Genomic DNA, 16739 nt, shown 5'->3' with positions numbered 1-16739 from the left:
CTTGGGTTGCATAGTTCACATCTATGGGATTTTCCTCACAAATAAGAATCTTTCAAAACTGCAGGGAGCAGCAGTGTTCTGGCACCAGGGCAGCTTTTTAGATGCAGGATGGAGCAGCTTCCAGCGCAGGGTTAAGGCCTTGTTCACAAATAAAGCACTGAGCGATTTATTGGGCTTTTTAAATGCTTTTTCCTGCGCTTTTCCTGAGCGATTCGTTTTTGACGTCAGGAATTGAACGCTTTGACCCACAAATGAATATATTGAATGTATTTATTCATAAAAGCGCTCGGGAAATCACTATACAAAGCGCTTTTTCAATCGCTTTGCGATTTCCCTATACCTTCCATTGAGCCAAAGCGCTCAGAAAATGGTACATGTAGCGCATTTGCAATTTCAAAGAAATCTAAACGCTCACATGTGAACACTCTCACAGGAAAACATTGCACAAGAACTTTTAGGGTGATTTCTAAAATCGCAAGCGCTTAAAAGGGATTCTAAAAGCACTTTTGAGCACACGCTCAAAGTGTGAACAAGTAGAGATGGCCCGAACGGTTCGACCGCGAACCGGTTCGCGATCAAACGCGAACTATATGCGAGTTCGACCCGCCCTCTATACTACATCATTAGGGTCAACTTTTACCCTCTACATAACAGTCAGCAGACACATGGTAGCCAATCAGGCTACACTCCCTCCTGGAGCGCCCCCCCCCCCCCATAAAAGGCAGGCAGCGTCGGCCATTTCCCTCACTTGTGTGGCTGCAGTATTTATAGTACTGTGCCACTGCCAGGCCCAGCACATTCAGTGACTACCTGTTCACGGTACCTGTGTGTGCAAGCTACATTTGTAATACCAATCGCTGCATATGTGTTCAGTGCACCTACCTACATGACCGCAAGCAGGGTTATAGTATATACCAGTCACTGCACCTGTTCAGGGTACCTGTGTGTGTGTGACAGCTGCACATTGTATTGATACCAGTCACTGTATACCTGTTCAGTGCACCTGTGCGACCGCACGCTGTTTAATATACCAGTCCGTGCATACCTGTTAACTGCACCTGTGTGACAGCTGCACATTGTATAGTAATACCAGTCACTGCACCTGTGTGACTGCACATTGTATGAGTCAAGTCAGTGCATACCTTTCACTTCATCCCCCCCCCCCCCTGTTATGGACAAAACAAGAGGCAGAGACAGTGGCAGGCCACCCGAAAGGTCTGTTCGAGGTCGTGCAGTCATGATTTCGTGCGGCCCTTATCGACCAAAGTACAGTGTTCAAAAGAAGGCACATGCCATCAACCCCTAATATTGTCAGGACGTAGTTGACTATTTAACACAGAACACCTCATCTTCCGCACGGAAGCGTGACATATCTTCCTCCTCCTCCTCTGATTCTGCCACCCCACTTAACACTCCATTGGCAGCCATCACCAAAGTGCCATCATCCCAGGGCTCAGCGGTGTGGACATTTTTGTGTGTATCTGTCTTAGATGAGAGTGCCATCTGTACTCTCTGCCACCGAAATTTGAGCCGTGGAAAGACCAAGACCCGCGTAGAGACAACTACCTAGCGAAGGCACATGATTACAGAGCACAAACTGCAATGGGATGACCACCTGAGGAAAAGCAGCCTTCGCAAAGCCACACACTGCAGTGTAAGATACCATTACGCAATTATTTCTCAAAAAAGGCTATACTCAAACTGTACCTTGATGTTGAAAGGCAAGTGGTGTCATCTCTATACCCAAACTGTACCGTGATGTTAAAAGGCAAGTGGTGTCATCTCTGGCACACAGCGTTGGGTCAAGGGTCCATCTGACCACGGATGGCTGGTCTGCAAAGCACGGTCAGGCATGCCCGAAGACCAAGTCAGTCCCCACACACAGCATCTCTCCCTTCAGGCCGCTTGACTGCCTTCTCCGCCACCGCCAATAGGGTCCAGGACTCCAGGCGGATTCCTGAATTTTTAAAGCTGCTGCTAGCAGCAGTTGCTAACAAAACCAATAACAATTTTTTCTGGTGTGTGTACATGCCTGCCTAATTTATCTGGCTGCGCTGCAACAACAAAACAAAAAGGCATGTACATGTGTCAATTCCCCTTCGTGATCATTACCTTGCCGCGGTGAAGGGGCTTGCGTATCACAATGAAGCAATGACCGGCTAAATGAGTGTGTTAGGGTTGGGGGCACACCTGACCCAAGAAGATAGATAATAAGGTCGATGCATCATTGCAGACAGACCAAATTCGATCAGCTTGACACTCAGTCACTGTTGTTCTGTCATTCAGCTACCTCAGCCCGACCATATGGGCTTGAAAACCGCCATCGCCTGCACTCTCGCCATGGTGCGCACCAGTCCAGCACGGCTGTCACTACACAAATAGCTGTTTGCGGTGCGTTACACAGCGAGTTTACTCTGTCAGTGTGAAGCAGTACACTAATTACACTACCTGATTGATGTAGACACATGTAAGATGTTTTAAAGCACTTTAGGCCTCCAATTTAGCAATAAATGCGATTTCTGCCCTTAAACCCTGCTGTGTGTCAAATCCAGATTTTTCCCCAGGACATTTGGTGTGTATCCCACTCCGCCATGCTCCCCTCCAGGTGTTAGACCCCCTGAAACATCTTTTCCATCACTTTTGTGGCCAGCATAAATGTTTCTAGTTGTCAAAGTTCGCCTCCCCACTCCGGAGGTTCGAGTCATCTCTATGAACAAGCCCTAAGGAGGGGGGGGGGAGGATGATGACAGCAATGAACTTGGGGGTGGCTGTTTAAAGTAAATCCAAGGCATATATCAGGTGAAAAAACAAACAAGAACAAAAAACACTTGAGGAGAGGGAAACATCTAGATGCTCCAGAAGTTCCCACGCTATCCACAAGACCTTCGCTGGTGCTCAGGACTAGGGAAGGCCCAGCCTTGGAGAACTCATGGAGAAGCACATGATCAGTTTGATCAGCTGATAGATTTGTAAGGCTCTGATTTGCTGGTCATGATCATGTGTTAAACCAGGAAGTCCTCACAGCAAATCAGAGGCTTACAAATCTATCAGCTGATCAAACTGATCATGTGCTTCTCCATGAGTTCTCCAAGGCTGGGCCATCTCTATTCAGGACCATCTGGAACTTTGGGGCCACGCTACTGTTCTGGTGTAAGCCCGGAAGTGCTGCACCATGCAGTAAACTGTAGCCAATCGATGTAGTACAGCCGCACGTGCGTTTGAAGGGGTGCATGGCCCCAATGTTTATTTTAACAAGCCCTTGCCAGAATTCTTTGGGTGGGCCATGTATGACAACGGGGGACTCTAGGACAGCGTGAGAAGCCTCTTTAGGATACAGAGGCTTCTCACTTCTTAGGCAAATACCGGTATGTGTTTTTTGTACCCAAGGTTTGCCTCGGGTACATGTTAAAGATTTGGCATCCCAGACCTTTATGCTAATTTTCCAATTGTTTTTCTGATAGATTTCCATTCAGTTCTGAGAAAAATCGATCAGAAAAACAATCGAAATCAGATCGGACCTGTCGGAAATGATCTATTGAGCCATCTACCTACTGAAAAAACTCATGGTGTATTCCCAGCATTAAAGAAAAAGCTCAGGGAACACCTTATACTAATTTGTGGTGAGTTCAGTATAGCATGTGTACACACCTAAAGTCATTTGTTAACACCTAAATAACACCTCTAATTAGTATAATGGTGTGGCAGATGGTGCTAACTGGGTAATTGTTTTTAGATTTTATTTTATTACCTCTTGTCATGCTTGCATTTGTACTGAAACATTGTCTTCTTTTTGGAACCAAGTGCTCAGCAGCTCCCGGGAGCATTACTGCCTTATGTCCATGTTTACAGGCCCCAAAGGGTAGTGTAATCCATGATAAGCCTCGCACACCTGTTATGTCTCCTTCCTCCATCTCTGTATAGGGAATTGATCTCTCAAGTGAATTATTACCAGATCATTGGGTTAAACAATAACCAAGTGGCCTTGACTTCAATTGAAAACAACAATGCATAAATTCACCTATATCATCAGCTATATACAGTATTTTAATTCAGAGCTGATAAATATGTAGCCTGTTATGGCTCCCATTAAAAATAGTTCTTTATTAGGGTGACTGCTCAGGTTCTATTGTGAGACACACAGCTGGAACAAGCATGTAGATAGTTTAGGCAAGAGTAGTCAAACATTTGATCTATAAACTTATTCTGAAACATTGACTCAGTATAATACGTTTAGAAGTATAATGGTATAACAATAATAATAATCTCTATACATAATATGCAAGTGACCCTGCATCTGTCCGTGTCAGTGCTTTTTTTTTGCACTGTGCTCGTGCAGGGACAAGACACAGAGACACTGCAGAGAGCCGGAGGAGGACGGGGCTAGAAGGTGTGTGTGTGTGTGTGTGTGTGTGTGTGTGTGTGTGTGTGTGTGTGTGTGTGTGTGTGTGTGTGTGTGTGTGTGTGTGTGTGTGTGTGTGTGTGTGTGTGTGTGTGTGTGTGTGTGTGTGTGTGTGTGTGTGTGTGTGTGTGTGTTGGGCACGGCGGATTAGTGACAGACCTAGCCCATTTTTAAACGGGTTAAGGTAACTAGTATTATTATTATTATTATTATTATTATTATGGTAATTAGCATTTTTTTCTGTTTATGCAATAGCCACCACACTATTGAACTCAATACAGGTCTCTTTTAAAGTGAACCTGAAGGAAATTCACTTCAGGTAAGATATTTACCTAGGATACCATAGAGGCTTTGCGGTCCTCAGTCAATCCTGTCGTTCCAGCTAGTGTAAAGTCTTGTACACACACTACAAGGAACTCATCACAGGCGTCCATTTGAGGCAGTCTTGGCCAAGAATCCAACACAGCATTTGTCAGAGCTGACCCACCAATAGTTCATGTTTTCTGTAAATACACAGTTCATTAATACATATAGCTGAGACACTAAGTACCCCTCTGTGCATATGTGAGGTTTCATGCAAAGCATGCACTGTTGATGGGTCATGAGGACAAGTTTGGGAAACCCCAACCTAGGTGTCCCACAATGTCACTCACTACAGCTACATATATATATATATACACTGGATTATACCAGGGCTGTGGAGTAAGTACAAAAAAAAAATCCGACTCCTCAGTTTATGAAACCACTGACTCCAGGTATCCAAAATTGCCCCAAATACAACTTCTTAGTCTAATTTTTACAAAGGCTATGGATTTATTTAAAAAAAAAAAAAAATTTGACTCCGACTCCTCAGCCCTAGATTATACTTGGACAGGACGTCCAACAAAGAGAGAATCTTGCGGGTGTACGGGACTCCTCTCACTGTCGCCTAAAGATTCAGTATGTTTGATCCTTATTGATATCCAACACCCAAGTGAACCCCAAGTGCATTGTTCTTCCACTTACCATGCATGCTGGAAGCCTTTCCTTTGCAACCTTTAGGCCTTATAACCTCTAGGTAAGTGACATGTCTGTGCAGAAGAACAGAGGAACCTGAACTGTTGCTCGATTGAGTCCCAATCCCAGCAGTGGACAGTTCTTGTATGGGTGTACGAGGCTTTAGAGGTTCAGCACGTCAGATCTCTAAAACAGCAAATGGGCACATTGTTCTCTACTTGCTCGAAGTTGCTCTATCATGTGTCGGCCACAAGTCCCTCCCCCTTTAATAGAAAAGAGGAGGAAACAGGGCTATACCCGAGAAAGATGTCTGTATAATGCTTGTTGGCTGCCGTGTTAATGTTAGGCTATGGCAATGCGGGTTATCCAAGCATGCAGCTAATCCAGTCAGAAACATCTGATCTGCATGCTTGTTCAAGTGCTACGGCTAAAAGTATTTGAGACATAGAATCAGCACGACAGCCAGACAATTAGCATTGTGTATAAGGAAATAAATATGTCAGCCCCCCATCACCCTCTCAGTTGGTGTGATTTAAGAATAGAGGACAATAAGCATTGACTGTCAAAAAGGACTCTTCCAGAAAATGTAGCATAAAGTTGGAAGAGCCAAAAGCTCCGACTTTGGTCACATAGCCACCCGGTTATTAAATTATTTTACCATACATTAGTATGATGTGAAGCCATATCCTTGCGAGGAAACTTGGCAATACATCAGAAAAAAACACAGTCAAGCAATAGCAAAAAGCATCGTAGGCCCCGTTCACATCACAAACGTGGACAGCCACGCATGCGGAGCGCAACGCATGCGAACGCACGCCATCCGCGTTTGTGTGCGTTGCGTGGCTGATCCCATCACTGAAAAGTGAATGGGACAGTCACGCGTTTTTACAAAAAATGCGTGCAGCATGCGTTCCCGGACCGCACAGGTCCGGAACGCATGCAGTGTGAACATCAGACATTGCACTCTATGCAATGTCTGATGTCGTGCGTGTCGGCCACCTGCACGCGTTTCCAAAACGTGGCTGGAAATGCGTGCAGTGTGAACGGGGCCAAGCGTGCATACACACCTAACTACTGATGTCGTCTGCAGGGGATTAGAACCTGATCCCCTTGGGCGACATCGCTGGGCTCAGCTGTACAGATCCATATCAGCTGTGTAGCCGACTGCATGCTATATTGCCATGGGGCGGCTGGGGGAGGAACAACGGAGCAGCATAAACAATGAAGTTGGCCGTCGATGGGGGTGAGTCGATCCACAGGGAGAATCATTTGAGTGTCTGGATCACACGCCTGTTTACCAGCTGAGGCAGTTGTTATCGGCCATCGCAGCCAACTTAAGTTGGGTACGGACCTTAAATGTGCCTACTAATGATACAATCTTGATTGTACAATCTTACCACTTCTATATAATATGGAGAGATTATCTAAAGTAGCCAGTCAAATTAAATTCACTCAGTTTCCCCTTCTACTATATACATTTGGTAAGATTGTACAATCAAGATTGTTTCATTAGTGGCCACCTTAAGAGGCTCTTCCTTGAGAAAAAGGAGGTACCGCAGTTTTCCAACTGAAACTGTGGGACTTTTGAGCATCTTCTCATACCCTGTGCTTACTGCACATTCACTGTGTTGTTATTGGGTAACAATTGTATCCATTAGTTGCAATTTATTGGATGATTTTTGACATTGCTTCATTGTACTTTTCTGATGTATTGCTACATGTTCCATCATGAGGATGTAATAATATTCAGTAACTGATATGTAATAGCAAGAGGTTGGCCATTTTATACAGCAATTGTGATTATTTGCTACTCTGTACGTTATATCTCTTTGTACACATGGACATTATGCTCTCAATTGAATAACCGTTGTTATTCTACCATCTTTTTGTTCTATTGCCTGTTGGATAGGGCTTTACTGTACAGCACCCAGTATTTTGTTCAGTTTCTTACTGATGTATTTAAGTTCAAAATAGTACTTTTTGATATTTCTTCCATTGCAATGTGCTAAAATGATATTTTAATTGGAAGCTGAAAATTTCTCTCGTAGGAGAAAACTCAGGTGAAAAAGTGAATTGCATATGGCCCCTGGACTCCAAACACAAATTTTTGCAGCACAAAATTTCGCAATTTGTGATTTCCAGAACGAGAATCACATTCTTATCACCCCCAAAATGCTGCAAGCTGAACGTTTGCGATTTATGCAAATCACAAACGCTGCAGTGAGAACGTTCCCATAGGTATACGTTTGTCACAGCCCTTTGTCGATCATCAAGGATTAGGTAAGCACTGAAAAGCTCCCCAGAAGTACCCCAGTGTGAACCATCCTTAAGCGCCAGTGGTTTGCAAAGCGCTTGCTGTTGTAATGCTATGCAAGTGTTCTCACTTGAGTGATATTTTTTTTTTAAATCACACAAAGGATTATATTAACAAGTGCTCGTCAAATCACTGGCGCTTAGAAAAGCACTGGCAGTATGAACCAGTCTTTGGCCCTGTTATTACTCAGAATCACAAAATGCCATTGCAATCTTGCATTGAGATATTTGGTGACTTTTCCACAATTACGCTCCTGCATGCAGCACATTTGCAATGATCGGAAATCACAATTGCACTACAATCGACGCAGTGAATAATCCTACAGGATTATATGTGCTGCAGTGCTTTGCTTGGCGCCGGCTGAAAGAGCCCAAGTGTGAACGGGGACTCAGTGTTGTACAGTGTGCACTGCAGTCCCAACAATAGTGTTACCATTTTTTTTTTTTTAAATGATGCAATCCATGGAAATCTGACTAAAAAGGGTTGTGTACCTGGATACTGTCATGCACCATTTGGTTTCACATCAGATATCAGTAGACATCTGATGTAACATTGGTGTGACGATTTCCTTGGCTAACATTGTATTGCTCAGCGTTGTAAGAGCTATGAGAGCATTACCCGAGTGCTACATCTGCTTGATTTTGCCCCAACACCCACTCATGCCAAGCTGAAAAAGAACATCTCTTTCTGTTCAACACTCAATTAATATTATGATTGGACAATCAATCAGATGCACCCTAGTTTTAAAGAGTATCTGTGGCAAAACTGACAGAGTCTGTCATGACATGCTCAGTCAAAATTATGGAGGAGGAGGAGGGGGGAAATGGAGCAGGATTCATATTTACCTGTCCTGGCATTATCCCTCCAGGCAAGTGATTGCTCCACCTCTTCTCCAATGCCCTGGCATTTGTTTTTCAGCACTGCTCCCAGCTCGGCAGTCTGCGGCCTGATTGGTGGCTGCAAAGCTGGCGGCGGCCGCAACTACGCAGACGGTTTTCAAAGAGCTTCGGCAGTTTTTGGAAACATAGCCGCCACTGCACTGCCAAGGAGGGAAGGCTAGGTGAGTATTTAGCCCCTCTCCCCGAGGCATCATTTAGACAGAGACTGTAATGTCAGGCTCTGTCATTTGTGCCTCAAGTGCTCTTTAATAAAATTAGTGCTAGAATATGTTTTTTAAATAACCTAACGACTAATCTATTAAAATCATTTAATAGTGTATGGCGACCTTTCCTGATGAAACGTCAGGCATCCTAAGCCAACAAGACAACACCTAGATTTATTATCAATTACTCCAAACCAGTTACATATACAAAACTGAAAGGGCCTAAGTGTTTTCTTGGAAGGTAAAGATAAAATATTCCCATCAATATACTTTTAGCCGGCATATTAATTATTAACAAAAGGATAAGTATATTTTATAGAAGCAAAAGTCAAGCATATAATAAGAATTGCACCAAAACATCCTAGAAAGGTATCTTGAACACCAATGTGCGGATATAAAAATTTAAAGCGAAGGAGTATGAAGTGTTGTTTGCAAATATTAGCAGCACAACTAAAGTCAACAATAAAAATTAGAAAGCAAGACTAGTGTTGCAAGTAGAGCACAGCCCTGCTTGTCGTATCTATCGGGACAACTATCTGCCACAGTGTAGTGACGTGTACTGGCTCCCCTCCCCAATTCCTTTCATTCAGGTGGGAGAAAGGAGTGCATCCCTGCTGGCTTATTCTGGCCAGGTTCTAGCTGCCCTGTTTGGCTATGTGTGAATGTGTACACTCACCCTAACATTACTCTGTGGGTGCTAGGACCACAGCAAGCTTGCGGTCAGTGTGATGTAAGATCTGTGTCAGTCAACTTCCAACAAGAAATCATTTGGGATAAGCATCGGTACATATAATATTAAGCCTACTTAGAACTTGCCTGTGTACACTTTTTATTTATTTATTGTTATGCTTCATAAGGAGGATTATTATAACAAGCTCTCCCCATTTGTGTGAAATATGGCATTATATTTACAGAATTATTTTCCAAATGTCTTACTAGTAGTAATTCTAGGAATAGTTAGACAATGCTTGGTCCCAGCATTGAAGGCCCCCAAAGAAGTTGCACCAGCTACTATGGCTTTGCTTACATCTGTACTGTTTTTTCAAAGTAACCATATTACAACTGCATTCAAATAAATTGTTTTTGCAGGGATAATGTCTTATTTTCTACTTTGGCAACATTTTAGTTTAAACAGAATAGAAACATCTACAAAAGTGGAGAAACCAAGTACAATATCACCAGGAAATTATTTTTTTATATTGCAATAGTTTATGTATATGAGGCATTCTCAATTTACTGTGTAGAACTGAAATGTCCACTAGTAGACAATAGACATTTTTCAGAATGATTGGAAAAGTGCACACAGCCTTTGTTCCGGTGCTCCTCTTGCGCTCATCAGCAGCTATTAGACAAACATGACACATGGCATTTACACACCTTAGCACATTTTACTTTTTTGTGTGATAAATGACACACTAAAGCCTGGTACACACCTTCAATTATGATTGGCCTATCACTCAGCAATTTTACCAACTCTATGTAATATGAGATCTTACCTCAATAATCTGCTCATAGTATACAATATCTGTTGCCCCTAAAGTAAATGGAGGTGATAAGATTCACCTTCACAATCTGTTCATAGTATTTTTAAACCTGTTGACCCTCATATTATATGGAGGTGATAAAATTTGCTAATTTATGGCCCCATTCACACTAGAAATCACAAAGCACGATTGATTTTGCATTGCAATGTTCCACGATTATGCGATTCTCATTTCAGTAAATGAGAATCACATTGAAAACTCCTGGAAAATGCTGCATGCAGCACATTTGCAATTAGCAGACATCGCAATCATGCTGCAGTGTGAGTAATTCCATAGGATTATATGTGTCACTGCGCAAAAAGCTGCCGAAGTGTCCAAGTGCAAACAGGGCCAAAATTGGATGTGTATGCACCCTTACTTATGCCTAATGCTGGGGATACATGGTACGTTTCTGTACCGCGTATCGACCAGCTAATAATATTCAGCTGGCCCGATCATGGCGCTCGACCCGCGCCCGCTCGATTCCCGCCGGTGGACAATGGCAGGGAATAGAACGGTGATAACGACGCGCCGGCGGGGACGAGCGGCAATCAATCCGTGTGCACGCGTGGGATGCGCCGTCATCGAGCCGCTGGCTCGATCCAAAGCATAAAACGAGCCATGTATGCACGGCATAATACACACAATGAGATTTTCTGGCAGATTTCCTGCCACATCAATCATAACTAACCTGTTCGATTTGATTTAGATAAATTTTCCATTCACGTCTACGGAAAATCAATCGAAATCAGATCGGACAGGTTGAATATAATCGATCTGGCAGGAAATCTGCCAGAAAATCTTATTGTGTGTACCTAGCATTAGATGCACTTAAAGGGAACCTTAACTGAGAAGGATATGGATTTTGCCTTTTGAAATAATACCAGTTGCCTGACTCTCCTGCTGATCCTATGTCTCTAAGGCCCCATTCACACTTGCGGTTCGAGTCCGCAAGTGTCCGGGGGCCGCAAAGAGACCGTACGGGTCTCTGCGCTGGCCACAAGTTGCGCCGGATGCATGTATCAGTTCCGGCTACAATAAAGTAGCCGGAACTAGATACATTGCAGTGCCGGAAAGGCACCGCAAGCATGGGGGACACCGGCGTGTAGTCCGGGCCCCCCAAGTGGCATAGGACCGGTGCTGGAAGCATCCGGTCCTATTGCCAGTGTGATGAGAAACATCCGTTTCTCATTGCACAGTATGGGCCGCATGTTCGGGTCAGTATCCGGCCCGGGTCCGCAGCCGCACCGGGACGGACTGGAAAAAAAGCCGGACCGTCCCGGAGCTGCGTTCCCGGATCGGATCCGAACGGCGCATGAGTGTGAATGGATACATTGATTAACAATGTATCCGTTCACCATCCGCTGTGTACGGAGCATTCCGGGTCCGGGGAAGCCGGACCTGGAACGCTAATGTGAACCGGGCCTAATATTTTTAGCCACAGCCCCTGAACAAGCACGCAGATCAGGTGCTCTGACTGTCAGACTGGATTAGCTGCATGCTTGTTTCAAGTGTGCGATTCAGCCACTACTGCAGCTAAAGAGATCAGCAGGGCTTCCAGGCAACTGGTATTGTTTAAAAGGAAAAATCCATATCCCTCTCAGTTTAGGTTCCCTAAAACAGGACACCATAAGATGCCTTGTGTGTCTGGACACATTGCCATGAATAGGAATTGACAAGAGGGCATTTCAAAGGAGTTAAAAATGCAGTGTTTGCCGTTTTGAAAAATGTTTGTGTAAACAAAGTCGTAGGGAGGGTTTAAACTTACCAAGATTATCTTTCACGTAAAGTCGTAAAGCCCAAGTTAATCAATAAGCTCATTCACATTTAAAAGGAAATGCATTTACAATGAAATATAAAGGCATTTCTGTTGACATTCTGGAGATTTTCTGGAACCAAAGCAGAACTTCTGGAGGACCTAAAGTAGAGGACCTTTGGACAACATTTATTCCACAGAAAACAGGAACTGGGACTCAGGATTATGAAGACCTTTTGATTGAGGGCACAGAACAAGTAATAATGCTGAACACACAAGGTCAAAAGCAGGACCACCAACTGCTTCTGAAGACACTTTCTGACCCAGCAGTATTTTTTCAACATAAAGCATGAAGCAACAGTGAACTATGACAACTTCTGAGTAATGGGCACAGAACCACCAATCATGGTGAAAACGCAAGGTCTATAAAAGGAAGCACCGACAGGTTTAGAATACTCCTTTGCATTTGACAGCTTTTCAACATAAAAGACTTCTGGAGAACTGTATGTTGTAAAGAACTTCCTGATTTGGCAATGGAATACTGAACTCTATCCACACCTACTAATAAATCTTGGGAATGATTAATGTTATGAATTTATAGCTTTACATGTTTGTTTCTTCAAGTGAAGGAATCAATAATGTTGAAGGTACACATTACAAGCCAACCTACTCCAGGAATCTGGCAGATGATATGAGCTGATGGATTCCACCTGCTCCTTACGGCGCATATTCCACCTAAGAGGATAATACCTATTTTGCCTGTCATCAGGCTAATCAGTGTAAAGTCCCTAAAGGATTACAGAGGCTCCACTGGCATGCTTTGTGTCCCCATGCAGCAGCAGTGTGCAGAAATGCAGATTTATCCACCACAAAGCATGGCAAGTTCCCCATGGTTACCTGTAGCTTGATTGAGGTTGGACCTCCTGTGTCTTCTGCTGGCAGCACTGTCCCTCAGCTCCTCCTCCTCTTCCTCCAGCCAGGCTTCAGCCATCAGCAGACAGCATAGATGGCAACAATGTTGCGAAGAGTCAGAAATATCACATTCCTTGTCCGCACAGAAGAGGCTCCTCGTCCCCAGATGAGGCCGAGGTGTAATCAGTGTGTGACACTACACGGTGCTAAACGCCAGGCATTCCCATCCATTGAAATGATTTCCCTTCTGCAGCAGGCAGGCACAAGACACAAAGCTCTCCGTGTATATGTGTGTGCTGTCAGCCTGCGCACCTGATTCCCCGGCGATGACACATGCAGCCTGCCGCTCTCCTCCTGTCACCCAGCTTTCCACATAGGCAGCCCCTCTCTCCCTGGCACACAAACTTTGTTCTGGGCGAGCATGCATCCAAGCAGGGCCTTCTTCCCCTGTGCTAGTCAGACAGCCATCAGGGACGCTCCTCAGCTGGGAATGAGGAGGGGGCAGCAGGGAACTTCCACGCTGATGCTGCTGTCGCTCCTGTCTCCTTTCCTCCTTCTCTCCACTTTCTAAATATTCCGGTGTCAACAGGAAATTGTTCTCTCGGTCTCCCTGTGATAGTAAAACAAAAGGCGGAGGGGGAGGGAGGAGGACAAGGAGGGGGGAGGAGGAGGTACCTGCAGCAAGGAGATGGGTGCAGGCATGTGTGAGTGGATCAGTCATGGCTTCAGCAAGCCTAGCCTTCACATGCTGCCTGCCAGGAAGGCACACTGCCTGCTCCTGCTGCTCCAAATGGCTTCTTCTTATAGATAAACGGATCCATCCTCAGGGTGACAAACATCTCCATGCTAGATATATTCTATATCTGAAAAGAGACATTATTATTGATGTAACTGACATGGGCATCAAGTCTGGCTAGATGTGATTGAAAAAGGCTATATATGCTATCAATATTACAGTACATTGATTGAATGCATATTTCTTAAAGGGAGTAAGAAGAATATGGATGATGACATATTTTTTTTTCTCTTAAAGGGTACCAGATGCGGTGATTGTAAGAGAAATGGGGGGGGGGGGGGCAAGCATATACTATTACTTGCCCTAATGCCAACCGCTACCCCTGTTCACCTGTCTAGCCCCCATCTTACCTAAAAGCACCCCCAGGACCCTCTTTCAGGGTGCCGGAGTCGGCCTTACTGTGCAGGCGCTGGCCGGGCTGCGCATGTCCTACAGTCTGTGGCCGGTAGCGCATGCGCATTATTTAATGATGTCATGCGTAGTGCGCTCTCAACCACAGGCAGGTACTGTTGAATGCAGAATGGCCTGCGCAGTAAGCCAGACTCTGGTGACCCCGAAGAGGGTCCCGGGGGGCTTTGAGGTATGATGGGGCTAGACAGGAAAACAGGGGAGCGGTGGGCATCAGGGCAAGTGATAGTATATGCCTTCTTCCCCCCTCTGTTTCTCTTACTATTTTCACATCTGGTGTCCTTGAAACAATATCAGTTGCCTGACAGCCCTGCAGATCTATTTGGCTGCGGTAATCACACCACAAACAAGCATGCAGCTAATCTTGTCAGATCTGACAATAATGTCAAAAACACCTGATCTTCTGCATGCTTGTTCAGGGTGTATGGCTAAAAGAATTAGAGGCAGAGGATCAGCAGCACAGCCAGGCAACTGGTATTGCTTAAAAGGAAATAAATATGGCAGCCTCCATATCCCTCATTTCAGTTGTCCTTTAAGGTGTCCGTATACCGATTTTTCCCGTCAATTTCTGGCAGATTCGATGCCCCATCATGCCAGCCTGATCGATCATTAGATTGAGTTTTTAATTTGAAATCAAATTGGTCAATTGTACCAGATGGGAGATCTCAATCGATCGGAAGCATTGTTAAGGTCGCCATCCACCTATAAATGGCCACCAGATTAGACCATTAGATAGGTTCCTGTCAGATCAAATCTGACAGATTTTCAATATATTTCTCAATTAAATCTATAAAAAAAATCTATTAACCCGCAGAGTTGCACTGTTCAATCCAGTGCGACGCTATGGGCCGTCGATCTGCCGCTGCTCTCAACCTGCTGTCAATCGACCTAGATTTTCTGCCTGGACCGATCACACTATTTGACTGATTTTGGTATGGAAATCCATCAATCAGGCCACCTGCTGTATCGATTTCTAACCAATTTCATCAGATCGATAAAATTGGACAGATATTCGTTTTCTGCACACCAAGTGTGTTTCTATGCAGAAAAACGTGTGCCTTTTTTCACAGCAGCTGATGTAATTGATGCAGAAAACTGACAAAATATGCAGAATCATGATGCAGAATGTCAGTTTTTTTCTGTGCGTGAAAAACACATTGAGGCAGGGGTCACACTTGTCGGCTTTCGTGCGCGTTTTCTGCACAGAAAAACTGTTTTCAACTGAGAACTCATGTTAATCAATGAGCTAGGTCACACTTGAATGTAGATTTCGCGCGCAGAATAAAAAATGACATCTTGCGCAATTTGTCAGTTTTCTCTATAAATTACATTAGCTGTTCAGTTTTCTGAAAAGTGTAGAAACTGAAAGACAAGTGTGACCCCTGCCTAAGTGTGAACAAGCCCATTGATTAACATGAGTTCTCAGTTGAACTGCGCGCTCAGTAAGCAGTTACCAGGCAGCTTCTCAGTTGAACTGCGCGCTCAGTAAGCAGTTACCAGGCAGCATCAAGCAGTTGCCAGGCAGCAGCAAGGAGCATCAAGCAATTGCCAGGCAGCAGCAAGCAGTTGTGAGTGGTTGAGAGGCATTTCACTGCCTATCAACTGCTTATGGAAATGAGGCCTGAATCTAGCCTTGGGCTCTTTTCACACTATGCTTGTTGCACCATTGTGCAATGGACAGTTTAATCTCATCAAAACACAATGCAGTTATATTTTAATGGGGCCTTTCACATTGGTCGTTTTGCAGTGTGGTGCGGCAAGTCATGTTAATTTTGTCTTTAATTACCAACTCAGTATTTTGAACCAATTTTGTGTTTTTTATCAACTTTTTATTTTATATATTTGTGTATACCATTGTATGTATTATTATGTACCTCATGTTTGTTTCTTACTTTGTACAGTGCCATAGAATATGTGGGCGCTTAATAAATAAATAATATTCTAGTATCTGTATGGCTCTCTCATGACGTTTAACAATCTGTTATGACAACTTGCTAAGTGTCAAACAAGCTTAAAGGGAACCTGAACTGAGTAAAATTATTTAAATAAACAGATGATGTAGCAACAAATGAAAATTACATACTTGCCTCACCATCAGTACCTCTCAGAGGCTCACCATTTTCTTCTTACAGTGATCCCTTCCAGTTCTGACAATATTTTGTCAGACCTGAAATATACCAGTTGCTGTCAGTTATATATCAACTGCTGTCAGTTACAACTGAATGTGCAAGGTAATGTCTATGCTTCCCTATGGCTCAAGTGGGTGATATTACAGTTTAACAGTTTGCTGATCAGGAAGCTGTTATGGGGTAATGGCCATTTTCAAAATGGAGGACAGAGAAATCCATCGATCACAGTGGACAAACAGGATGCAGGAGAGGAGAAAGAGATTGATGAGCAAACTACATGTGAGGTAAGTATGACCTGTGTATGTTAATTTTAAATTTTTATTTTCAGTTCAGGTTCTCTTTAAAGAGAACCTGAACTGAAAATAAAAAGTCAAAATATCCATACATACTTACCTGCTGTGTAG

General features: G+C 43.9%; 1 protein-coding gene across 2 annotated transcripts in view; it reads right to left on the bottom strand.

Annotated features, from left to right (window-relative positions):
* The window catches only part of SH3D19 (SH3 domain containing 19), a 135793-nt gene extending 122186 nt beyond the window's left edge, over window positions 1–13607 (bottom strand). For both annotated transcript variants that reach the window (XM_068279106.1, XM_068279111.1), the window contains exon 1: window positions 12988–13607. In XM_068279106.1, the coding sequence (XP_068135207.1) occupies window positions 12988–13081 (94 nt within the window). In that variant the 5' untranslated portion in view covers window positions 13082–13607. The remainder of the gene's footprint in view (window positions 1–12987) is intronic.
* Window positions 13608–16739: the final 3132 nt, after the last annotated feature.

This window comes from Hyperolius riggenbachi, chromosome 1, assembly GCF_040937935.1.
Source record: "Hyperolius riggenbachi isolate aHypRig1 chromosome 1, aHypRig1.pri, whole genome shotgun sequence".
Taxonomy (NCBI): Eukaryota; Metazoa; Chordata; class Amphibia; order Anura; family Hyperoliidae; genus Hyperolius; species Hyperolius riggenbachi.
This window is presented reverse-complemented; position numbering and strand designations above follow the sequence as displayed.